We start from the raw sequence: 27,132 nt of genomic DNA, 5'->3' as shown, positions 1-27,132 counted from the left end.
ATCTGAATGACACAAGGCCTAGTAAAAACGTTATTTTGTCCTCCCTTTTGTTTCCCCCTTCTTGTCTTGTTGCGCCTAGGAACACTTGTGCACAGGCGCCTTATAAATGCCACATCATATATCGTATCATATCATAAGGGATGCAGTGATTATGTGAAATCACAAAATAACTAATCAAATTACAACGAATCCAAAATAACTAATTTGGGGAAAAATTAAAAATGGGGTTGGGAGTGGGAATAGTGGTTTTAGGGGTGGGGGAAAAGTATTGGGAACAAAATAAAAGGGAGGGCTTTCAAGGGGATAACCCCCTCCAAAAAAGGAATTAGTTATTTTGGAATTAGTTATTTTGGTATTAGTTGTAATTGGATTAGTTATTTTGTGATTCCACATAATCACATGCAACCGGTGAGACAGCTTAGACTGATTGTTTTATACTGTTTCCCTTGCAATTTAATTGGTTTCAATGAAAGTGCTAATGTGTGCTTGTTGCGAAATATTTTCTTTTTGCAGCTTGCTCTCCATTGACATCAATGGAACCCTCCAACTCTTTGCTCTTTTTGGATTCCTTACCTGACTTTTGGAAATAAGAAACCAGGTTTGCCTTACTTTCCTTCCTTAGTTAATCTGTTTTGGGGGCAATGGCCAGTTCCTAAGGCTACCATTGCAGAGGGACCCAATCTCCTTTTATGATATTCCTTGTTGCTGTTAGCCTGCACACTTCATTTTAAAGTGTAGTTTGGCAGTGGTTCTTTGTATGCCCTTTTTCCTTTCAGAAACATTTGTTACTTTCACAATATGTCCAAGACAGTCGGGTGGCCACAGATCATTTTCCAACACATTTATTTTTTGCGTGTGCACTTTTGCATTTTGCAGCAAAATGGCTTTTTGAATACTTTATACACAAATGGCTGTGCCATGTGTTTTTCACCCTGTCCTTTGGGCATCTTTTCCTGCCCTCTTTAGCGGGTCATAAAAAGGAATTGGACACATTAAGGACCTTATGAACTCTATTTATTGTAATTATATGAACAGGCCCAACTTTCCCTATTGCTAAAAGGATCACCCTGCGTGCCAAAGAAACCAAGGGTGCTTGTTTGTCATCCGGAAGTCCCAAAGTAAAATGTCTTAAGTCCAAACCCAACTCTACTTGACCCTACCACTAGTTTAACCAACTTATAATTAGCCAAGAGAAGGTCTGCCCTCTCCTGGGCTTCTCATAGTTTCTGATAGTCTTGGTATAGAAATGTCACTCTCTTACACTTGAGTTATATAGCCGCCTTTGGTAAGCTCTGGATGGTATTGCCCAAAAATAGCAAATTGAAATGGTCTAATTGACCATTACTGCAAATGTAGCCGGTCCAAAAATATTGCATTTGCAATAATGCCGAATTTACTTTTCATTCATTGCCCATTGCTGTTTTTAATCTCTGCTCATAGCCTTTCAATGAGGAATGGCATTATACAGAACGAGGGTTGCGGAGGGGTGTCCACTACTTCCCATGTACGGTATCCAATTATACCGAACGGGAGTTGCGGGGTGTCCCCAGTGCCCCATGTTCAGTAAAATGTTGTTTGTTTTTCATACAGAGGTACATCAGGAAGATTTACTTGTCAATCACCATTTTTGTTACATCAAGGATCCGATCACAATTAGAAGAAGGGGACTTTGTGCGTTAATACGTACACAGACGCATTTGACGTTGCAAGAAGTGGTGGATTAGGGATCGATTCAACTGCATCCACACAATGACCAGCCGGTCCCGAAGGCGTGAATCGACATTTTCGCAATGCAAAGCTTTCCGCCCTGCAGTATTGATTCATTCTTTTCCGCCTCAGCATTGCAACTTAGATCCTTCTGGATATCTCCTCCATGAGCTCTTGTAAAACACTTCTGTGCTTGGTGCTATCTTTAAGTTTATTCTGCTTGCAGCTTGTTTTGAGAGACTCTCACGCTCTTGTCTTTACTTATGATCCTTTTACAGTCTCTCAATTCATCCTTGGCTACTCTGCATGGGACTTGATCCCCTTTTAGATCGCCCCCACTCCTGGGTTCCCTCTTGTATACTGTTCTTTCTATTACCTGATTCTCTTAATCTTCTATAATATGCTTCAGAAGCCGTGCTTTGGCTTTGTTTTATCCACTCTTTGGCTTTTTGGTTAAAAAACATCTTCTTTCTTCCCTGGGTAATTGTCTCCAGTCTCCTTATTCTCCTCAAAGGGTTATGAGCCGTTCACATTGGCAATCAAACAAATGTATTCCTCGTATCTCGTCTTCATGACTGGGACGAGTTACACTCTTCTTGTACTCTTCCCCCGGTGGGCTCCAGCTTTTCCTGTTCTCCCTGGGTAACATAGGGGAACATTGCAGGGCTCAGCACATGCTTGGGTATTCTTCTCCGTTGTCGGTTTTCCCATTCTAGATGTTCATCTGCATCTCCGCTTCCCGTCAGGCTGCAGCCATCTACGGATGAAGGCGCCAGGGAGCTCCTCGTGCTCTCAGCTGTGATGGTCTCTACGTCGTTCAGCGAGCGTCTCACTAACCACGAGGTGTTCGTGGACATACCACCTCCAGCTCCTGGATACTACTTTCCTTACAGATTCAGTTCAGGATTTCCAGCAGCAAAATATAAAGATGTTCAATTCCTCTTCCCAGCAGGCAGTCCCACTTATGACAATATGTTGGGCCATCTAGGGAGTTCCTCATAGGAACAGGAGTCTTTGTCCCCTAAGGGGCAGTCACTCCAGTGAGGTCCCTCTTGCCCAGACCATTAGTCAGGGTAATATGGAGTGGTCCCACCTCCCTAGCCTCAAAGGGGGTGCCCCCCCCACCCCCCCCCCCGGGAGAAGGGTAGAATTCATCACAAATCAAGACTCGAAAGCCGTTTCCTGGGCAGGGCCTCTATTTATTTTGTGGCTATACAGCAGTGTGAGCATCTAACTGGCTGTGTGGGCTGGGACTGTCTGGTTCCAATTCACACACTGGCCATTTGAATTGTGCTTAGCCTTTCCATTGTAGGGCTGATGGTGACCCTGACTCGAAAAGGACTGCTGCAGCCATTCTTCAGTTTGTTGCTGGAGCCAAGATTACTGCAGCCCATTGAAGATCCGTGTGCGACCATTGCAGGCTTCTAGGTTTGCCACCAGCCAGGTTTGATGAACCCCTGTCACTCTGAAACTATCACCTGAAGACCTTAGTTCTTTGCTTTGACCCTTGGGCTCGTGGAACCCACGATTCTGGAGCTCTGCACCCTAATCTGGCCCTTTGGAACCTTCAAAAGTGTCCTGGGACCATCCTGTTCGCAGACAGGCTCCGTCCAGTGAATCTTCTGTGCATCGTTCACCGTTTCAGGTTTCAGTCTTACATTCTGCAGTCCTCCAGCTTGTGCCCTAAGAACAGTCCTCATACAGTTGCTGCTCTCTAACTCAGAAGAGGTGCCTTGTAGGAGCAGTTTCTTTGTCTTCACCACATGAGTAGCCTCCTGGTGCCTGAGTGCAGTGAACTTCATCAGAGTTCAGAACTGCTGCTTAACCCGACCCAATCCTGACGCCGAAAATGACCAATGCACCCGCAACCCTTGGATCCTCTGCAACAGAACAAACTATGTAAGTGGGCCCAGCGAATCTAAGAACCCTATGGGTGGTTTCTAGTGGAATCTGAGTAAAGGGGTCACACCTGCATATCTGTTTCCACCCCCTCTCTCTCCATAGAGTTGTACGGGGCAAAGTCCTGACCCTACCTAACCCTTGTCTGGTTGTAACCGTTGGAGTTCTGGCCAAGGAACTCTTCCACCTCTGACTTCCCTAAGTGTGGTGTGATGGGGGTAGGACCCCTAATCTTTGGAACATACCTTGGTTCTTTCATATCTGGGACACTGTACTCACCTATTGGCTTTGCCCCTGTGTAAAAACGCTGCATGTTCAGGGTAGCATACGAACACCATGGCAATTGCACAAGCTATGGTCATTATGGCAACGCTGGGGCTGGAGAGCCCAATCCAAGATGGCCTCTGTTCGCAGTAGAGAGCGCACGTCATCACGTATGCGTGACCAATGACGCCGCTTCACATGGACAACAAGTACCGGGAAGTAGTATCGAGCTTCGCGTTGCAACTGCGCCTTATTGTTGCGGAACGCTCGTGAGTACGTACCTTGTTGCTAGTTAACCTTTCCTATCTCTGGGATTCTCACTCTTGCTGACCTCGTTGGCTACCCTGTATTCCTTCCTTACCTTTCACTCCAGCTTCGCCCTGCGGTCTCGCCGCAGCATTCTGCTTCTCCAGTCCGCTTCCGTCTGTGTCAAGCCTTCCTCCTGGATCTCTGGACTCTCCCGGCTCCCGCTTACACAGACGCTCCTTTCTGCACGAGTCTTACCGAAGTAGTCATTGACACAGCAGAGACTACATTCTTCCTTTGGACTTGGACACACTTGTCCTACAAGGAACAATTTACTGCAAGAAACGTTCCATCGTATTCTGACGTCAGGGTTTTTTCCCTCTGCTCAGAGTGTTTTTTCCCTTCGAGACCCAGCTCTCCGGTTGGTCCGCGTGCCCCCAGGTTTTCCTCTGGGTTGCCACGGTGGCTACCTGAAGTGATCTGCCTCATCTCCTCTCTTAAAAAGAAGGAAAGACACAGATCCGGAGGCCAAGCCTAGAAAGGTGCGAACGAAATCTGACACCCTGCTCTTGTTTGGTTCACTTAAGACTCCTGGACCATACAAAGGTTTTTTCTTTGGGACGTGCAACTCTTAAGGGCAATAGGCCAACTCACCTTATCAGGGAAGGATTTAAGTGCTAGTTTACTGCACGCAGTTTTCGGTTTCACAACGGAATCATTTACTAATGTTTCAAAAGTAAAGTGTATGTGTTAACACCTATTGTGGATGTAAATACATGTAAAATAGTACTTTGGTCGTATTTATCTTCATTGCAGAATGTGTTCAGGCCTAATAAACAGCGTATTTGTATACATACTGTCCAATTTGATTTATTGGAGTAGTGTATTCAATTGTACTTTCATGCCACTCACACAATTCCTGAAGTCTAAATACTAGTCTTATCACCTACCTATATCTAGGCCTCTCAGAATCCTCCATCAGTGATGGTTCCGAAAATCCATCTTAACCGTGCTAATTTCACAGTCAATTATATGTACACCCATGTTTTGTGTAGATGCTGGAGTTGAGCTGTTGATGATCAAATGCTTGAGCTTCACTCTTAATCATGTGTATTTTTGAACGTTTGAAAGTTGTCATTCTTTTCATTGTTTTATTGACCAAACATTTTTCATCAGATTCTTCCAACAGCTCAACGACTCCTGGATGAGTTGCTGTCATCCCAGTCCACAGCGATCAACACCTTGTGTGGCGCCCCAGGTAACGTGACTCTGCTGAGTTGACTTTGTAAACTAGCTACCAACTCTTTTGGGCAATGTGAAAATATTCTGCCTCGACTTGAAAGACAATCCAGTGTTCTTACCATAGTGGGCAGAGATATTTTTTCTTCTTTTAATCCAGTGAGAATTTCATTCCCTTTACTCTCAATCCCCTGCGATCATTACTTGACGTTGTAAACTGCTTTATTTTCTGTACTTTAATTACATTTGGTCATATTGCTCTTTTATTGCACTAAACATCCATCCACATATGCACATTTGCAGGCTTCGTAGCGAGAGCATGGGTTGTTTAAAATTTAGAACAGTTATGGGGGAGGGGCTGGAGGGCTAACTCTTTTTATTTGTATTTAACAGAGCGACATTTTTTATTCTACATTGTTTTCCACTGCCTTACTGACTATGGTGTGCTCAACTGCTGTCACTTTCCCATGTATTAACACTCTACTTAAATGTTTGGCATGCCACTGCTTTTTCTTTGTATTTCAAGTTACTGCAAAAATATATAAACTTCAGGCATTTTATGAGAGATTAACTAGGGATCCATTCTAGCGAATGCACATATAGTAGGTATTTACAACCTGAGTAATTGTGGCAGGCAATGGATTCTTTGTCTGGGGGATTTGGTAGAGGCCTAACTTGTACATATGCCCTCTTAACAATTTGATCCCCCATTTGCGACCAGGGATTGCCGTGCAAAGAATTCAGGGATTCTAGTTACTTTATTAAAAATTGCTCTACCTTCTGTCAGCATGCCAAAAGTCATTTTGTTTTGTTCAACTCCGCCTCAGTGCCTATTATGATTTATGGAATATGTTTCTACTCGCTCCTGTAAAGGGATTCCACCAATGTCCTGATTTTATTTCTATCTGTATGCTGGCCACCTTTCTCGTCCTTGGTAAAGATGTAAAATTATGTTTTTTAAAACACTTCATATCAATATTATGTTTCAAGTATAGGGCTTAATAGATCCTAACAGTTTTCAAAAAAAAGGAATTGATCAAGATGCAGTAACTGTTCCAATACTCCTTCGATGATTGCCTGAAGGGCTGCATCTGGGCATGCTCCTCCAGGAAGGACCTGCAGAGTAAACCAATGCTCTTTCTCTTTTTTGTTTATTTTTGGGAAGTATACTCCTCTCTGCGAGCGTTGTTTATTTGCCTTTCAACTCTTGCAATTTACTTTGGTGCAGACACTGGCCCTAGAGTTGTTCCTAGCCACAGCTCATATGTTCCCTGCCTCAGACTCCTCACCTGCCTTTGCATTTCAAGTGTTGATCAGCAGCCTCAAAAGCTTCAGTAAAAGCAATGAAGGTCGCTGAGCGTTTGCAGGTGGGGCTGTATGTACTCCGAACATGAAGACGAGACTCGTGCATAACTTATTCAGACACGCATCATTGCCATAGCATTGGTGGACTAGAGGTTGGAACACTGGTCTCTGAACCTCCCCGGGAGCTGCAAGTTTGATCATCACCCCCTAAGTATGGCTTTTTTGTTCATGCCATTTGGTTTGGTTCAGTTTAGCAGCTTTGGTTACTTGTCATGTAGTTCGTTGTGGTTAGTTCTCTTGATGTTTAACATGAAACAAAATCGTATCGCTACCCCAAATAACAAAAAAACTTTGCATGAGAGAAAATAAATGTTTTACCCCCATTCCCAACCACGACCCGCCAGTGCATGTCAGCCCGGGATGTATTAATCCATGCCTTTAAATTGGATGCCCCTCCCGCACAGCATGCCATCGGAAATTGGCTGCCCCTCCCGCACAGCATGCCATTGCTGGACGGGAGTCTTGCATAATCACTGCTTGCACCAAAGACCTTTTCATTCTTAATTCATGGCTGTTTTAATTGCTGATCGGTTGCAGTGGGGGAAGAACAGACATACATGTTTTTTGTGATTTTTTTTTTTGTGTGACTTTAATCTAAAACACTGCTCACCAACCATGAAGGTCGCTTTTCCATCGCAGGCAGGTGTGGGGGAAACGCTTATCAGAACATGACCTACCTCCGCATGTTTTTATCCTCCTGATCGGTACTAGGCCAGTCTGTTTACGAACACTATCACGCATTTCAATCAGAAACTTTAAATGCAGGCTGTTGTAGAGCCACTGCACAGTAATACAAAATATGGTCAAGGGTTCCTTGATTAAGAAGATACTTCATACAATTGATTATAATAATTTTAATTGTTGGACTTAACAGTTCACAATATAAAATGGGATTTGAGGAGAAGTTTGAAGCCAACTACAATGTCTGCTCCAAGTTAAGTTTTTAAACCTTAACAATGCCTATGCAGTGCTCAAGAAACACATAAAAGCAAATATGAACTGAATCTCAGTTTGGTAGGTTACTGTGCCCTCTGCGCCATGTTGCGGGTGGCATTGAATGAGTACCCTACAGGGCAGTAGATAATGCAACATGTTTGTATAGCTAAAAGCTTGCAGATGGGTAGCGAGGTTGGCATGTAGCGCAACAACCCAGAGGTGGAGATGTGCAGACCTACTTTAAAGCTTTGAGCGATGGGAGGGTACACGTATGCGAGTCTGCTCACATAGATGCAGGATATTGTATTGTGCCAAAAGGGTTCATTGTGAGTCAGTCGACATTATATGTAGATGTGAAGTACTGTTAGATGTATAACTAAATATTAATATTGGTAGTACATTTTCTCAGAGGTTGAACATTGGTAATTGTCAGCTCTTGTAACCAGTCTAGCCTAGCTATTTCCAGGTTTGTAGTCAGAATGTAATCTTACAATCAATGTATTGGTTTATTCAGTTTGCAGTTTTACGGGGAATTCCCAGCATCGTTTTTAGGAGCTGTTATTTCCTTCCTTATCCTAGGTAAGCAGACTATCCCGAAGCTTTCCTTGGCTTACCAAGTGGTAGCTGCTACGTCTTTGCAGGGGGATCAGGAGTACCAGGTAACATGGTTTCGGAGGGATTGTGTCCTCCGACGTATTCCAGATCTATCACAGGTAATCACCACAGCTATGCTGCTTCAGAAAAATTTTTCGGTGTCGGAGTCCTACGTCGATGACGTTGATACGCTGTCCCTCAAGGGCCTCCGTCAAGCCGACGTCACCGGATGTTGTAAGTAGGACGCACGACGCCCGTAGCCTCAGTACCGTTTTTTCCGCGAACGTGGTCGCTTTGGAATCTCGGCGCGCCTCGGTTCTTCTCCTGATTGAATCGGTTCTTCGAACTTGGTTGTTTTGAAGTAGTATGTCTTCGTCGTCTTCTACCCCGTGGTCGGGCTTCAAGAAGTGTCAGGATTGCGGTTTCAAGATGTTGCTTATGGAACCGCACAGCGTCTGCCTCTGGTGCCTCGGTGAGGACCACGCCACCGATGATTGCCAGTCTCTGACGTCAAAGGCCTTGCGGGAGCGAAAGAAGTTGACTGTAGGTAGGATTTCCAAACCCAAAAAGTTGGAATCCGCAGGGCTTTTGACCGACGATTCGAGGGGCGACTCTCCGCGTCGGCATAAGTCTAGGGGGTATCGGGCCCGGAGTGGTTCCTGCCATTCCTCTGCCTCTTCTAGGCACTCTCGGAAGTGCCGTCACCGATCGCCTTCCTCGTCCGAGGACTCTGCCAGACGGCGGGTTGCTTGTCCCAACAAGCATTAATCTCCGGCTGAATGGGACGCATTTCGCAGGGAGATGGTGATTTTCGAATCGCAGGGTTCCGTTCCGTCCGGGCCTTCGAGAGAAGCCGGCAAGGAACGCACTAGGGCCACCGCTCGCAAGCCTTCAGGCTCGGGCGGTAGACACTATCACTGGGAGCCATCGAGGTACCAATCAGACAAGGTAGATCTAGGCTTGTCCGCTCCAGGTCCCGGTCCTCGACGTCCTCGAGACAGTTGGAGCCTGTGAGGCCTTTTTAAGAAGACGTCGACGCCATCAGCGTCATGTCTGTCGCGGGACTCTCTCGAGGCTCCGCCTCTGAGGAAGTCCTCAACGCCATCGGCGCCGAGGCGTCGAAGGGCACGCCCGGGGCTCCGGCCTCGAAGCCATTGTCGAAGCCGTCGGCGCCTCGCTCGGCGCCGACACCGATTCTGTCGACGCCTTTTGAGCAGGCCTTATCGGAGGTGCCCCGGAGACCGGTGGAAACCCTGAGGAAGGCACTGAGTAAATCAGTGAGGCCTGTGTTTGAGCCTTTTTCTGTACCCTCATCCAGGGATTTATTCCAGCCTTTGGATTATATCTCTGTAACGCTTACCTTAGACTCCTCGGGGACACCACGTGATATTCGGAAACTTCTCAGGGTGCGCAGTTATCTTTTGTTCACTATCCCAACTGGACTCTCAATCTATGCCATAAAAACAAATTACCACACCAAATAACTGAGTGATTCCTGAAGTAGGGGAAAATAAGAACCTTTTCCAAAAAACTGCATAGTTTGGTTACCTTAGTTGGTGATTTAGTTAGCTCTCCATCCTGCTTCTGTGCAGGGGCGCGTGTTCTGAAGAAGGGATGTGAGAAGGAAGGATGAATTGCCCAATATGGAATTTACCTATCAACAGAACTACACTACTGTGACTGGAGAATGAAGGGAACACTACGGAACTCCTAGAAACACCTAAAAGGGTACACTTCCTAACAGTGCTCAGACAGGAATGGTGTCGCTAGCCAACTAATTGCAAGAAACACCCAAATGTGTCTAAAAACTGAAGTGCACAACTCGAACGATTTTAGATTCCTAAATGTGTAAACTTAGTGTACCTAATGACGACAGAAAACACGAACACTACTGTTCCTAGAAACAATATTCTCCACACAACTCCCTTAGCTCTGTGAGGCAGATACAACTAGCATGGTTTTAGCATTCCCTTGCGCACTAAGAACGAACGTGTGAAGAGCCCCTATGGCACCTTTAGTAATGGAGAAAACTAGATGAGTAAAAATACTTGCTGTGATACAAGGGGCGACAACTGGAACGAGCGCCTTGAAAATTCTCCTCACAAATTACGCCAAAAGGAAAAGCGTATACTGCCAGCTTAACGCTGACGAACGCCAACTTCACACAGGGTTCACAGAAATAGGGACTGCGGACTGGACGGGAAAAGCAATAACCAGGGCACTACAAAAAGGGTATCTATGAAATACTAAGGAAGCTGAGGAATTCCTGTCAGAGGGCTGAACCGCGGTAAGCGTTCGCTGAAACAGCTGAAGACGCGAAGCGCCGTTGAGCAAAGGGGAGGGGCTTAAATACTCCAGAGTGACAGAAAACTAGACTGCTGGCCCAAACTAGAGGTTGTAACATCAGGCCGCCATGTTGGGTGATGAGGAAGAGTCTAACCTACCTATCCTTAGACCAGCAGGAAATCTTGGAAATTCTTTTGCGATGGAACCCCGTAATCATGACAGTATTCCCCCCCCAAGGCCCCTCCTAAACTGAAATTCCCCCTCCCTGGTTTGGACGGGTGGTTGCGGTGAAAAATTCTGAGTAACCTAGTGGCATGAACATTCTCGCAGGGTTCCCAAGTTCTGTCTTGAGGGCCATAACCCTTCCAATCTACTAAGTAGAATAGCTTGTTACGCACAATCTTGGAATCTAAGATGGCCTTGACCTCATATTCTAGTTGGTCATCATCTACGACCACAGGGGCTGGTGCTTTGGAGATTCATGTGTTTGGGTTAACAGGCTTCAAAAGAGAGACGTGAAATACTGGATGGATTTTCATGTTTTTTGTTAGGGTTAACTTAATGGCCACGGGATTGATGATTTTTTCAATCGCAAAAGGCCCCAGGAAGCGGGGAAGGAATTTTCTAGACCCCTTCAAGGTCAGATTTCGGGTGGCTAGCCAAACCAAATTCCCCACTTCATATTCTGGTGCCACACTTCTTTTGTTATCCGCAAATTTCTTCTGGGATTCTTTAGCCATGGATAATTGTTCTCGAGCTTGAGCGATGGCAGTGGTGATCTTTTCATGCAGGGATTTTACTGCTGGCATTTCTAACGGTTCAGGTGGATCGTAAACTGAGGTGTGTGGATGTCGACCATGTAAGGTGTAGAAAGGACTCAAACCAGTGGAGGAATGGACAGAATTGTTATATGCATATTCGGTTATCCACAAAACATTTAGCCAGGTGTCTTCCAATTGATGCAACATACACCTGAGGTACTGCTCCAAGGTTTGATTGGTTCGCTCAGTTTGACCGTCAGTTTGGGGGTGATGACTGGTGGACAAACGTACGTCGATTTTGGCCAGTTCACAACATCTTCTCCAAAACTTAGCAACAAATTGGCTACCTTGATCAGAGATTATCACCGTAGGAAAGCCATGCAGCCTCACGATATTCTCCAAAAAGGTTTTTGCCAGAACTGCGGCTGATGGCAATCCTTTCAATGCTATAAAATGTGCCATCTTGGAGAACAAGTCCACCACCACCATGATCGTGTCAAAACCTTCACAAGGAGGCAAGTCGGTGATGAAGTCCATGGAGATGGTGTGCCAGGGGGTTGGTGGCACACTTAACGGAAGAAGCAAGCCTGCAGGTTTCCTTTTTTGATTCTTGTTTTGAGCGCAGTTACCACAAGTTTTCAAATGCTGAATGACATCTTTTCTCCAAGTAGGCCACCAATATGATCTCTTAACTTTCTCCATGGTCTTTTTGATTCCGGGGTGACCTTCCAAAAGAGCGTCATGATAGTTGGTAACCACTTTTTCTTGTAGTTGAGGCGTAGGCAAGTATAACCGTTCCTGATAAAAGGGAAGGCCCTCCTGTACTGTAAAGCCTACTCCTCTGGACTCCCAGTTCACCAATTCATCCTGCGTGAGGTGGTTTTGAATTTCTCTTTTTAATTCTTCAAAGGCAGAGTCCGTTGTGTTCATTACTCCCAGGATCTTTTCTCCAGAAATGATCTCCACAGGATTCACTGGCACATAGGCTTCTTCCCCGTTACCCATTCGAGACAAGGCATCAGCCTTACCATTTCGCACTCCTGGTCTGAAGGTGATAACGAAGTCATATTCAGCTAGAAAGAGAGCCCATCGTAACTGTCTTGAAGATTGTGCCCTAGAAGAGCGTAAGTATTGCAAGTTCCGATGGTCGGTGAAGATGGTCACCGTGTGTCGTGCGCCCAGCAAGTGATGCCTCCATTCCTTCAAGGCACAAATTATAGCCAAAAACTCCTTATCTGTAATGGTGTACTTTAATTCTGCAGCAGAGAACTTCTTTGACCAGAAGGCTACGGGGTGCAATTCTTGGGTGTCAGGATCACGCTGAGACAACACTGCTCCCATAGCCACGTTTGAAGCATCAGTCTCAATTACAAACGGAAGATCGGGTCTTGGATGTTGTAGAACAGGTGCAGCAGTGAATTGCTCCTTTAATTTCTTAAATGCCTCATCAGCTTTATTAGTCCATTCAAATTTCCTGTTTTTTCGAAGTAGTGAGGTGATAGGATGAACTAGGCGAGAGAAATCAGAAACAAAACGCCTATAGAAATTTGCAAATCCCAGAAAACTCTGAACTCCTTTGACAGAAGCTGGAGCGGGCCAAGACAGGATGGCATCAACCTTTCTGTTGTCCATTTTGATTCCACTTGAAGATAGAATGAACCCCAAGAATTCAATCTCAGGGACATGAAAATGACACTTCTCCAATTTCACATACAGAGAATTGTCTTGGAGCCTTTGAAGCACCGATGTCACGTGCCTTACATGATCCGCCAGGTTTGCAGAGAAAATTAGAATGTCGTCCACATAGACCACCACACAGATGTCCAGTAGCTCTCTAAAGATATCATTCATAAAGGCCTGAAAGGCAGCAGGAGCATTGCAAAGCCCGAAGGGCATGACTTGATATTCGAAGAGCCCGAATCGTGTCCGAAAGGCGGTTTTCCACTCCTCGCCTTCCTTAATGCGAATGAGATGATAGGCACCTCTAAGATCGAGCTTGGTGAATATTCGTGCCTGCTTCACCTGATCCAGCAAGGTCGAAATAAGGGGAAGAGGATAGCGGTTCTTCACCGTGATTTGATTCAGTGCCCTGTAATCTATGCAGGTTCGCAAATCCCCTTCCTTCTTGGGCACAAAAAAGAGAGGAGATGCCACCGGTGACTTGGACGGTCTAATAAACCCATTGGCCAGGTATTGATCCAGATAAGTCTTTAGATGAGCATTTTCTTTTTCAGTGAGGGCATAAATTCTGCTGCAAGGAAGCTGAGCCCCTGGAATGAGATCAATTTGACAGTCATAAGGTCTGTGAGGGGGCAAAATATCCGCCTGTCGTTCTTCTTGAAAAATATCCTGGAATTTTTTGTATTCTACTGGTAATGAACCTATGAGACCCAAGGTGGTGTTGATAGTCATCTCAGACTGCCTGGCATCTTTCGAACCTTCTGCAGAAAAACACATACTCTGACACTTGGAGTCAAACTTCAATGTCCGGGAACACCAATCAATCCCAGGGTTATGCTTCTCCAACCAAGGTAGTCCCAAGATGATCTGGAATTGAGGAGCTTGAATCAGGTCAAAAGAGATCCTCTCCCTGTGTCCTTCCTGGCAGAGCATTATGAGGGGGTCAGTGCACTGGGTCACGGGACCGGACACCAAAGGTGTGCCATCCACCCCGGAGACATTTTCAGCTTCTAACTTATTCCTCAAAGGGAATCCCAATTTACTAGCCAGATGTTGATCCATGTAGTTACCAATGGCCCCACAATCTATGTATGCAACCAATGCATGCCTCTGTGTGGGGTTATTCGGGCAAGAAAGGACGATAGGACACACGAAGTGTGAGGTCGCTGCAACCTTTTCCATGCTCGACAAGCGGACCTCTAAACTTGTCGAGCACTGGAGTTTTCCGCCGTCTGTTCTTTTTTATCCGGATTGATTCCTCCTAAAGGCCTCTGTGAAGGTTTTACTGGACAATCCTTTAAAAAATGACCGGCCTTGCCACAATACAAACACAACTGCAACTGTCGTCTCTTCTCTCTCTCTGCTTGGGAAATAGGGCCTCGAATTCCACCCAACTGCATGGGTTCATTGGGAACATCTAATCCTGACTTCGACACTGGTTCCCTTGAACGGACTACAAAGGGTCGACTGTCCTGACGAGCTCGATCCGTCCTCCTATCCTGAAGACGATAATCCAACTGGATTGTCAGGTCTATGAATTCTGTGAGACATTCGGGCGGATTGACAACTTGAGCGAGAACATCCTTCAGCTCACTGCGCAGACCACGATAAAACAATGTCACTCTCTTTTCTGTAGGCCAATTAGTTTCTGCCACTAATCGATTAAACGTAGCCACATAAGCGAGCAGCTCCTGATTGCCCTGCTTGAGTGACAGTAACTCATTGTCCAATGCCTGACCTTGTGAATGGCGAGCAAACAATTTCTCTAACTCTCGCTGGAATTCCGAAAAGTTCTGTAACACGGGATCATCCCGATTAACCAAAGGTATGGACCAATCTGCTGCGTGACCACCCAAATAAGACAACACAAAAGCAACCTTTGATTGGTCAGTGGAGAAAACCCCAGGTCTGCACAAAAAATGTAGTCTACACTGATTTAAAAACACTGCAAACTTTTTTGGGTCCCCCGTGAATCTTTCAGGAGGGGCTAAGGGAATATTTCCTGGAATTACCACTTGGACTGGAACTGAGGGCGATGTAGATGAGGAAGCTTGGGCATTGCCTTGGGGAAGGGGAACCTGTCCCGCCTGATTCTGTAATAACTGGCGAGCCAATTCTTCAGTTCGTTCCCTATTGATTCCCAGTTCCCTTCTAAGAGCACCTGTTTCGGACCGGGCTGCATGGACTTCAGCTCTAAGTTCTCCCAGTAGTTGAGCTAACTGATCTACCTCAGAAGTTCCCATGATGCCCAGGCGGAGTATTTTTATGACAGGCTTCGCGTTCTGTAACGCTTACCTTAGACTCCTCGGGGACACCACGTGATATTCGGAAACTTCTCAGGGTGCGCAGTTATCTTTTGTTCACTATCCCAACTGGACTCTCAATCTATGCCATAAAAACAAATTACCACACCAAATAACTGAGTGATTCCTGAAGTAGGGGAAAATAAGAACCTTTTCCAAAAAACTGCATAGTTTGGTTACCTTAGTTGGTGATTTAGTTAGCTCTCCATCCTGCTTCTGTGCAGGGGCGCGTGTTCTGAAGAAGGGATGTGAGAAGGAAGGATGAATTGCCCAATATGGAATTTACCTATCAACAGAACTACACTACTGTGACTGGAGAATGAAGGGAACACTACGGAACTCCTAGAAACACCTAAAAGGGTACACTTCCTAACAGTGCTCAGACAGGAATGGTGTCGCTAGCCAACTAATTGCAAGAAACACCCAAATGTGTCTAAAAACTGAAGTGCGCAACTCGAAAGATTTTAGATTCCTAAATGTGTAAACTTAGTGTACCTAATGACGACAGAAAACACGAACACTACTGTTCCTAGAAACAATATTCTCCACACAACTCCCTTAGCTCTGTGAGGCAGATACAACTAGTATGGTTTTAGCATTCCCTTGCGCACTAAGAACGAACGTGTGAAGAGCCCCTATGGCACCTTTAGTAATGGAGAAAACTAGATGAGTAAAAATACTTGCTGTGATACAAGGGGCGACAACTGGAACGAGCGCCTTGAAAATTCTCCTCACAAATTACGCCAAAAGGAAAAGCGTATACTGCCAGCTTAACGCTGACGAACGCCAACTTCACACAGGGTTCACAGAAATAGGGACTGCGGACTGGACGGGAAAAGCAATAACCAGGGCACTACAAAAAGGGTATCTATGAAATACTAAGGAAGCTGAGGAATTCCTGTCAGAGGGCTGAACCGCGGTAAGCGTTCGCTGAAACAGCTGAAGACGCGAAGCGCCGTTGAGCAAAGGGGAGGGGCTTAAATACTCCAGAGTGACAGACAACTAGACTGCTGGCCCAAACTAGAGGTTGTAACATCAGGCCGCCATGTTGGGTGATGAGGAAGAGTCTAACCTACCTATCCTTAGACCAGCAGGAAATCTTGGAAATTCTTTTGCGAGGGAACCCCGTAATCATGACAATCTCGGAGGTGGATGAAGGGTCGGATGTGGAAGGGTTTGTCCCTCCTAAGGTTCCTGACTAACTGTTGTCTAGTCATAGCCAGATGGAAGACCTACGTCAATCCTTGCATCACGCCAGTGGCCTGGACACCTCTCCGGAGGTTGAATTTGGCAGGCCTGAGCCTGGTACACACGGCGAGTCTTCGTACAGGTGCCTCATGTCAAGGGTGACTGAGTACTTGGGGTGGTCTGCTCCGCCTGTGGATTTTCTAAAGGATGACCTGACAGATATTTTGGACCACGGTCCACCCACTGACCTGGTGCTGCCATTTCATATGGCTTTACAAAGAAGGGTGCTGGCGCCTTGGAGTGCTCCGGAGAGTCTCCCGGCAGTGAATAAGTCATTGCCGAAAAAATACCATCCAGCCAGTGGCGACCCCGGCTACTTGTCTTTGCACCCCACTCCGGAGAGTTTGGTGGTGCAGGCGGCTACGGCCCCAGCGAAGCAAGCAGCGTACCCTACCATCCCTCCTGATAGTGACGACAAGCGCTTTGACGGTTGGGCGAAGAAAGTGTTTTTATCTGGGGGTATGGCTTTAAAGGCAGCCAACTCCATTTGTGCCTTGGCAAGATTCACTCACACTTTGTGGAATTGTGCATCTTTGGTGGCTGAACATATTCCCGAAGGGGAGGAACGGGATGGTTTTCTTGCCCTCGTTCAGGATGGCAAGGATGTCATGTGTGAATCTGTTCAGTCGGGTCTGGACGTGGCAGTCTGCGTCAGCCGGTCCATGGCGACGAGCACCGTGATGCGCAGGTTTGCGTGGTTGCGGAAGTTGGGGTTTGCTCCTGATGTACAGTCCTGGCTTCTCAACATGCCCTTTGATGGTGACCATCTTTTTGGCAGCAAGGCTGACTAGAGCCTTGAGAGGTTGCAGACCTCCAAAGCTGCAGCAAAGTTGTTGAGCGCTGCAGTTCTTCAACCTCCGCCTTTTTGTCCTATGGGACAGCAATGGAGGGGAGGTTCCTTTCGATACTACTCGACTTTTGGTAGATTGAGGGGAGCTGCCAGTCAAAGGGGCCAACGTAGGAGTACCAGAGGTGGAAAACAAGGTACTCAAGGTGCCAAAGCCGCTCGGGCAGCTGCCTCTTGGCCCTCAGGCACTGCCACAGCTGCTTCAGCTCAGTCATGAGGCCATGTCCCATGGTTCGCTGGTTGGGGGAAGGCTGGCACAGCATCTTGTCGGCTACTGTCTTCCTTTCCGGCAGAGGCCTCACGACAATCCACCAGGGAAGCTCTCTTTGAAGAGTCCAGATCCGCTCTTTACGCAGGAAATCAAATACCTGCTGGAGAAAGGCGCCATAGAACTGGTGCCTGTAGCGGAGAGGAACAAGGGATGGTATTCCCCATATTTTTTGATCCCGAAAAAGGACGGGGGAGACCCATCATGGACTTGCGTGGTTTGAACAAGCTCCTCAGGAAGGACAAGTTCAAGATGGTTACTCACCCTCCAGTCCTCCAGGCCCTTCAACGTCAGGACTGGTTGGTGTCTCTGGACCTCAAGGATGCTTACTTTCATGTGCCGATTCATCGCAAGCACAAGTACCACCTGAGGTTTGCGGTTGGCGACACGCATTTTCAGTTTCGGGTACTGCCGTTCGGATTGACCTCGCCCCGAGGGTCTTCACCAAGCTAATGGTGGTGGTGGTGGCGGCAGCGTATTTCAGGAAAGGGGGGATTCACGTCTACCCCTACCTGGACAATTGGTTGATCAGGACGCGCTCTCCCTAGCAAGTCCTGGATCATCTGTCCGTCAATTGCCACTCCCTTCACAAGCTGGGCTTCTCCCTCAACTTAAAGAAGTCCCACTTGACACCTAACCAGCGGCTCCAGTACATCGGAGCAGTGTTCGACACATCCATGGGGCTGTGTTCGCCTCCCCATGTGAGGGCTCATCACATTCTGCAGATGGTGCACAAGTTTCAACATGCCCAGTGTCTCCCGGCGTTTGAGTTCTTGAGGTTGCTCAGGCTCATGGCATCCTGCATTCTCCTGGTGCTAGAGGCCATGCTGCGGATGAGATCTCTGCAGTAGGCTCTCAAGATGCAGTGGTCGCAGTCCTCCGGCAGGATGTCGGATCCCGTTCAGGTGCCGCCCTCGGTCACCCAGGATCTTCTGTGGTGGGCCGTCGAAGGCAATCTGATGAAGGGTGCTCCGTTTTGGCTACCCTGGCCGGAGGTAACGATTGTGACGGACACATCCCTCACACGATTGGGAGCTCATGGCAACGAGTTGAGTCATCGGTCGTTGGTCTCTGTCGGAGTCCAGACTCCATATCAATCTGTTGGAGCTGAGGGCCGTCAGGCTAGCCCTGAAGGCTTTTCTGCCGTCTGTGCCAGGGAAGAATGTCCTGATTCTGACTGACAATACAGTGGCCATGCACTACCTCAACAAAAAGGGGGGGTGCAGGCTCTCTCCCACTGTGCAGAGAGGCGATGCAGCTCTGGTTCTGGCCATCCAGCAGGAAATTTCGATCTCGGCAGTTCATCTGGCCGGAGACGAAAACGAGGCAGCGGACGCTCTGAGCAGACAGAGCACGGTCTCTCACAAGTGGGAGCTGGCTCAGGAGGTTCTCTTGGAGATTTTCGCCCTTTGGCGAACCCCACAAGTGGATCTCTTCGCCATCTGTGTCAACCGGAAGTGCAAAAGATTCTGCTCTAGGGAATTTCCTCCAAGAGGAGCCTTAGGGGACGCGTTCGTAGTGGAGTGGTCTTTCCCACTGCTGTACGCGTTTCCTCCAGTCCCCGTCATTCCGCAAGTACGAAGGTTCAGTTCCTGAATGATCCTCATGGGTTCTCCATCCAGAGGTCAAGTCTCTCAACCTTCATGCTTGGTTTCTGAAAGGTTGAGGTACACGGATTGGGACCTCCCTGAAGAAGTGATGGAGGTGTTGCTTTCGGCCAGAAGGCCCGCAACAAAGTCCCTGTACCGTTGCCGTTGGAGAAAGTTCTGCGACTGGTGCAGGGTAAAGAATGTGGATCCTTTTTCATGTGCCATTCCTGTGGTTCTGTCTTTTTTGCTTTCGTTAGCCCACAAGGGCCTGCAAGTGGGTACCATTAAGGGTTACTTGGCGGCGCTGTCCATATTTAAGCGCTCGTCTGAGGAGTGTTCTTATTTTAAGATTCCTTTGATTTCTCAGTTTCTGAAAGGGCTAACTAATGTTTTTCCACCGTCACCTTTCCAGGTGCCCGGTTGGGATTTGAACTTAGTTCTGAAATTCCTAATGGGAGCTCCGTTTGAGCCCTTTCATTCTTGTCCTTTGAGACAGTTGACCTTTAAAACTGTATTTTTGGTTGCGGTTACTTCCGCTCGCAGAGTTAGTGAGTTGCAGGCACTATCCGCTAAGCCACCTTTCACAGTGGTCCATAAGCCCAGGGTTGTCCTTTGGGTTCGACCTTCTTTTCGTCTGAAGGTTGTGTCGGAATTTCATTTGAGCCAGAAGGTCATTCTTCCAGCGTTCTATCCTCCTCCGCATCATGGTAAGGAAGAGGAGAGGCTCCATAGGTTGGATCCTAGGAGAGCTTTAAGTTTCTACATCTCACGCATGTCCCGGGTCAGGGTGGACGATCAGCTCTTTGTAGGATACGCTGGAAGGAGTTTGGGTCAAGCTGTTACTAAGCAGACCTTGTCCAGATGGATTATCTTGACAATCTCTGAATGTTAACGTTCGGCGGGTAGGGACCCTCCAGTGGGCTTACGGGCCCATTCTACTAGGGGTGTGGCTGTCTCTACTGCTCTGCAGAGGGGTGTTCCCATTCATAAAATTTGTGAAGCAGCCAAATGGGCCTCCGTCCATACCTTTGTAAAACACTACTCCCTGGATTCTATCCATGGGCAAGATTTGGCCTTTGGCAAGGGGGTCCTCTATTCTGCAATTTGATTGGGCATTCTAAAATTCTAAATTCTTTTCCCACCTCCATACGTTGGTACTGCTTTGGGAGTCTGTCATAGATGTGGAATACGTTGGAGGACACAATCCCTTCGAAGAACAAGTTACTTTCTTACCTGGTAACGTTCTTTTGATGGGATGTTCCTCCGTATTCAACATCGCACCCTCCCAGCCTGCCCCTCTACAGAATTTCTTATGCGATTGCAGCTTACGTTTCCGCAAGGCTTTCTGTAGTCCTACTGGCAGAAGATTGGTGCCACACGTTTTGGGAAAAAACTACAACTGAGGCTACGGTCGTCGTGCGTCCTACTTATAACATCCGGTGACGTCGGCTCAACGGAGGCCCTCGAGGGACAGCGTATCGACGTCTTCGACGTAGGACTTCGATGCCGAAAATTTTCCGAAGCAGCACAGCTGTGGTGATTAACTGTCAAAGATGTGGAATACGTCAGAGGAACATCCCATCAAAAGAACGTTACCAGGTAAGAAAGTAACTTGTTCATTGCTTTTAATGCAAGTATGTGCACATGGTAGGTCGGAGGAATTCAGGACTTCTTCAACATAGATAACTGCATCCGTTCGTCAGGTGGGTGCTCAGGTCACCAAATGTGTTTGTGAAGAGATTCTGGACTGCTTGATGGTGGGGAAACACAAGCCCTACTACCTATCCACTCCAACACTGACATTATACTCCATATTGTCCAGAGACGCAAAAACCTTCAAAGCTGCACATTTATACTGTATGGAAGTTCTTCACTATCTGATGATTTAGCGTGGATACTTGTATGATGCATGCAAGCAATGGCTATTACTGTGAAATAAGGTTGAACTACTATCTATCTGCTGGTATCGCCGCATTATTTCGCGGCTGAAAATACCATAACCAAAAATGCTGAATTTCAAACTGCACATTTCAATGCATTTGTGGGCTGGGTTAGGGTAATAAATAATGTAAGGGGAGTATGGGCGCAGCTGTGGTGGGTCTCCCCTACGCATATAAGTGCGTTGAAATGTGTGAAAATGAAAAAATAGGTTTTTTTCAGCTGCAGGACTGTTTTTTTTAACGCGTAGATCCTAGCTGCTTTACCCCTAATTACTGTGATGTTATTAAGTCCATGTTGTAATGTCACCTCTGTGATGGCGTCTCTTCAGTACAATAAAACATTCTTAAGTCCTTTACATCCCAATTTAAGCCATCTGATCCACTCTACCTAGTGATCAGACCAAAACGACCTTCTCCTATGCCAATTAATGATACAGCATTTACTAATTTGGACATTGGTTGATCTTTTATCAGCTAATTTGACTCACTGTTGATGTGCAGACCCTTGACATATTCTGAGAAAGACTTTAATCAATATTAAATACTTAACTCTACTCAAACAGACATACATGTGTCCAAATTAGTAAGGGACAATGCCCTTCAATCCACGCGCTCTGAGACCGCTATTCATTTGGCTTCTACTGTTAAGTCAGTCACCAGCTATTTGTTTTGTCGGAGCCTGATATTCAGGTTGCTGCAGTGCCTAAAACTGAAGAACAGCCCGTTACTGAGGGTTTGGAACAGATAGTCTAAATATTTTGTATTTTCTCCCCCAAGTACAGTTTTGACTACTGAAGGTGAAATAAACAAGAGATGCAAGTGCATCATTATTGAAAAAAGGGTCCAAAACGAGATTGCATAAACTGTGATTTTAGCATGTTATCAGATTTGCCAAAAGAATGACAATGAGGAAGGATTCAGAAAATAGTCACATAAGCTGCTGAGCAAGCAGACTGATCATGGTTACTTACCACAATGAAACAGTCGAGGATCACGTGGTCGTCCACAAAAGGCTTGAGGGTCTCTGGAGCGTGATGGCGTGCCCCCAACCCCAGAAATAAATTCTCCCCACTGGCTGAGACCACAGCACAGTGGAAACCTTTCTCCCAGGTGGAAGGCAGTATCCTTGTAGTGTAAGGGTCCCTTCTCAGGAAGGGCACCCAGGAGGCAGGATCAAAAATAATCCTTTTTACCTTAAAACAACAATAAGGTTCCTGGATTTCAACTTGAACAAAACCTCTAAATACCTAAGCCACTAAAGTCTAGCCCAGAAAACTAGGGGCACTCTGTAGCAGGGTTCTTGACAACGTGACCGTTTCCGAGAATGCTAATTTAGCGTCTCATTCCTCCTTTTGTCAGAGGCACGTTCCTAATGACGTCATCACGCCAGCATGAAGGAGAGTAAGGGGCTTATCGTCCTATGATATCGGCCCATCTGCATGTCGAAGTTGACTGCGGAGCTGGCCTTATTAGAGGGTATGTCCCTGGTAACCTGGCACGTGCGCCGAGACTTGATGGTAGCTGATAAGCGGCTGTATAATAACCAGGATAAAGGTGTGTATGCTTCCTATTCCTAACAGTACGCCCCTGCCCCCAAAGCTCCTCCAGTTGGAGTAGGTCGGAGTCCAATAGGGCCAGGTTTCTCTGGGAATCTAGCATGGAACAGCCTAACTAAACAAGGTGCCATCATGTCTTGTAGTGGGACCCAAGATCTATCCTCCTTTCCGTACCATTTCCAGTGGACCAGATATTTCAAGGTGTGTTCCTGTACTTCCTGAAATCAAGAAAATCTGTATTTCTTCATGGGGACCCACAGCAGAGGGGGTTTGTCCCACATTCCTGGTGTAGGACGTACATCGTGAGACAGGTTTCAATAAAGAGACGTGAAATACTACATTTATTTTGTAATAATCTGGGAGTCGTAATTCCATGGCAACAGGATTAATGATGCAGGAAATCTTGAAGGGTCCTATATATTTTGGTTTTAGCTTTTTCCCATAGGTAGAAATCTGACTGATTGGTGGATAGCCACACTTCGTCAACTTTATATATAGGAGCTGGCCTGCTTTTCTTATTAGCTACAGTTGTGCATGTGTTTTTGCTGCTGTAAATCACGAACGAAGATGTGTAACGTAGAGACATTGCTCTTGTCCAGGCTGTTCAATGGAATAGAAGGATGCTGGCCTGAGGAGAGATTAAATGGAGTGGTTTGGATGGAAGTATGGATGAACTTGGATGGAAGTTATAAGCAAATTCGGCCGAAGGTAATCAATCAACCCAACCCTGTTCTAGATCGGTTAGGTAACATCTTATGTGCTTGTCCTCTTGTTTGGTTACCCCTTTCACTCTGGCCATCCCTTTGAGGGTGCCAAGCTATTGGAAAGTTTAAGTGTACTCCCAGCATTCTACTCCTCTTTCCAAAAGGAAGATGTAAACTGAGAACCCCTATCCGTAACAATATTCTTACGTAATCCATGTAACATGTATACATGTTGGATAAAGCAGTGAGCTAATACAGGAGCAGAAGGTACCCCTTTCATGGCAATAAAATGTCCCTTCTTGGAGAAGTTATCTATGATGGTTAAGATCACTGTGCTCCCTTTATCTCGCGGGAGGTTGGTTAACGTCCATATAACAAGAATACTATGGGCATTCTGGTATTGGTCAAGAATGTAAAAGACCCACTGGTTTTTGTCGACCTGTTTTGTCTCTGTCACAACTACCACAACTTTGTAGTCTATTGTATCATTTCTCATGGTGTCCCACCAGGTGTAATAGTGTATCTTTTTGTAGAGTACTCCAAAATGCCCTGCGCCAGGGATGTTGTGGCGCCAGTGCAACCTAGTGTGCTGGCTGGCTCGTGATGGTACAACAAAGAGTTCCACCATTGGACAATGTAATGTACTTCTTCATGATCTAATTCCACAAAGACTGGTATCTAAGCCTGATATCCTGCTCAACATAACTGGTATGACAAACGAAAAAGACAAACAAAGCAAACATACTAACTAGTTCAAACAATTAATGACAAGTTTGAATAAAAAACATATTTATTTACACAATCTATTAAAGACAAATGTATAGTCCTACAACATAAATCAAAACATTAAATGACGTTTTACCAAAGGACAGTACCTTGGTAAAATCGGTAAAAGTGCATAGAAATAAATAGAAGACCCAAAGGGTCACTTCATCCTCCATGTGTCGAGCACTCAAGCATGAAGTCTAGGGAGAGGTCCGTGGAATCTCTGTGCTCTGGGCACTCTTGATCGCAACATGACAGGCCGAGGCCGTCGAAGGACGGTACAGACATTGCATGAAAAACTCCCACCGGGGGCTGATCGTCCGCGGACGAGGCTCTGGTTCAGCCCACACCAAAAATGTGACGTTCTGTGTCTAGCCAGTTACAAGACCCCATACAATCGGGAAAACACGCTTCAGGGGGCCATGGTAAAAAGAGGGAGTCCAAGAAAAAGTCCTCCAAGACCCCTCATAGGGAAAAATCCTCTCGAGCACCTCATAGGGAGAAATCTCAGGATGTTGGGCCCAAAGAACCTGTATCTCATGATTCTGTCTTCCATCCGGAAAAAGAAGGCTCCTCCTTCTACCTTACTTCCTCCCACTAGTTCTTCCCAATGGTCGGCTGAGGACATATACAGGGTCATGAGGAGGATGTCCTTTGTGACCAACTTCTATGAAAAGGACCTTGCCTATTTCAAGAGTTTCCACTTCACCGCCCCCCACCCCCCACTACAGCACCCTTTGGGTCGCAGATCCCTGCTCAACCCCTTGCTAAGAGGTCTCGCCCCGAGAATCCAGTGCAAGACAGTCATTGATCTCCATGACCCGGACTCCGATCATGAAGACCTCTATTCAAGAGGCAGCAGACCTTTATTACAGGGATGATGCAGCAGACCCTTATTACAGGGATGATGGGGACCGCGAGGATGACCCTGAGACAAATATGTATGTCACGGACTCACCTGTTGATCAGGACTCCCCGGTCATGGACTCACCCATTGACAATCAACCCCTGCTAAATGTAGTGCTCGTCAAGGCGGCAGAGCATTTTCAGATAGCTACCCAGGAAGAACAGGATAAAGATTTTGTAGAAGAAATCTTAGGAGACAAGAAGTCTGTTACTCAGTTTATCCTTCTCCTCAAGTCCATTCAGCGAAAAATAGAGCCATCGCTGGAAACCCTGCCCCTTCTGACCCACTGTATTTCAGAGGGCAACTAAAGCCTGATTTATTCGTTGTTACAACAAAAAGAAAAAGGGCTGGTACTCGCCTAGCTTCCTCGGCCTGACAAGGAAAGCAAGAGACTTTACATGATGGGCACAAAGGTGGCCTCTTCCGCTGCATTCCAGACAAGGATTGCTAACAATTCTACCCTGTTGGCCAGCTTCAACTGCCACAAATGCGATTAGGCCTCGGCCTTACTATCATTGGCCCCGGAACCACTCAAGTCTCAGCTTGCCCAGGTGGCCGTAGAAGGGAGGACAATGTCAAGCTGTTTATTAAAAACCAATCTTGATGCTGCAGATAACACAGGCAGTATAATAGCATAAGGGACTATTATCAAGCGTCACGCTTGGTTGCGCCAATCGGGCTTTAAACCAGAGACGTAAGCTACCCTTATTAACATGCCCTTTGAGCCCAATGTGCTCTTTGGCAAGGCTGTCGAGGACGCGTTAAAGACGGCCAAAGAAGAATACGATACTCTCAAGTCATTGGGCCAACTGACCAATAAACCTACTGGCCAGAGGGGAAACAGCAATTTTAGTCGCTCACACGGCCAAAATTCACAGCGGGGGGGGTTCCAACTATAACCAGAGCGAAGATTCTTCCTGGGGAAAAAATCTGGGTCAGTCCTCCCATAATTACCCTTGAGGACTGCGCAGCACCTGCGGTCGCGGTAGGGGCAACTCCTCCTGAAGGGGAACCCCACCTCAGAAGCGGGGACTATCCGCTCCAGGTGCCCTCCCATGTCTCTCCAGTAAGAGGGCACATTTCCAGCTTCACCCACGCGTGGGAGGGAATCACCACAGACAGATGGGTGCTGTCCACTGTAACAGGTGGATACTGAATAGAGCTCCTTGAGCAACCCCAGAACCACCCACCATGACAAAAGGCCCATTCCAAGGAACACCAGTCCATCCTCCTAATTTGCAGGCAAAACATTCAGAGAACTATCAGCCTTCTCTTTCAATTGGGCTTCTCCATCAACGAGAAAAAATCTCAGTTCCTAGGAGCTGACATAAACACACAAGAGGGGTTGGTCTTTCCGTCAGAGTCCAAAACATGTTACTGCAAATACCACATTATCAGGCCGGCCGCCAGATAAGGGTGCGCCGACCTATGCGTTTGCTAGGCATGATGGCATCTTGTATTTACCCGGTACCTCGCACGCGCCTGCGACCCATGCAGAGGAGTGGTTGGAGAAACGGTGGTCTCAGGCCAGTGGTCAGTGGGACGATCTAGTGGTCTAGAAAAAAAATCTAGTTGAAAATCTTTGCTGGTAGACAAGAGAAAATCTGTTGAAGGGGGGGAACCCTTGTACCATCCGGAAGTACAAGCGATTGTCCCGACGGACGCCTCACTTGCTGGGTGGAGGGCTCCCTACCTTCACCACCCAGCTCAGGGTCTGTGGTCTCATGCGGCAGCACACAACACATCAATCTACTAGAACTTCTGGCAGTATTCCATATCTTGCCAACCCTACAGATGTTGGCCGTAGGCTACTACGTTTTAAGCAGTCCTACCACCTACAGATTTCGGTGACAGATCATACAGGTTTTTACATTGGCAAGTAATTTATGTGACTCTAAGGCAGGCTCTAGAACAAAGCATGCAACACATTAGTCTGTCTGTACAGTGGGCTGGTAGGTGATTACTTTGATTGGGCTCAGACCAATCCACTGACCTGACAGCTACTTTACTCTGTCTTGCACTCTTGCA

General features: G+C 46.7%; 1 protein-coding gene across 2 annotated transcripts in view; it reads left to right on the top strand.

Annotated features, from left to right (window-relative positions):
- The window catches only part of ZSWIM8 (zinc finger SWIM-type containing 8), a 3,132,642-nt gene that overhangs the window by 925,610 nt on the left and 2,179,900 nt on the right, over positions 1-27,132 (top strand). For both annotated transcript variants that reach the window (XM_069610680.1, XM_069610679.1), the window contains one exon: positions 5,293-5,374. In XM_069610680.1, the coding sequence (XP_069466781.1) occupies positions 5,293-5,374 (82 nt within the window). The remainder of the gene's footprint in view (positions 1-5,292; positions 5,375-27,132) is intronic.

The sequence above is a fragment of the Ambystoma mexicanum genome, chromosome 8, assembly GCF_040938575.1.
Source record: "Ambystoma mexicanum isolate Mex_15411 chromosome 8, UKY_AmexF1_1, whole genome shotgun sequence".
Classification (NCBI taxonomy): domain Eukaryota; kingdom Metazoa; phylum Chordata; class Amphibia; order Caudata; family Ambystomatidae; genus Ambystoma; species Ambystoma mexicanum.
This window is presented reverse-complemented; position numbering and strand designations above follow the sequence as displayed.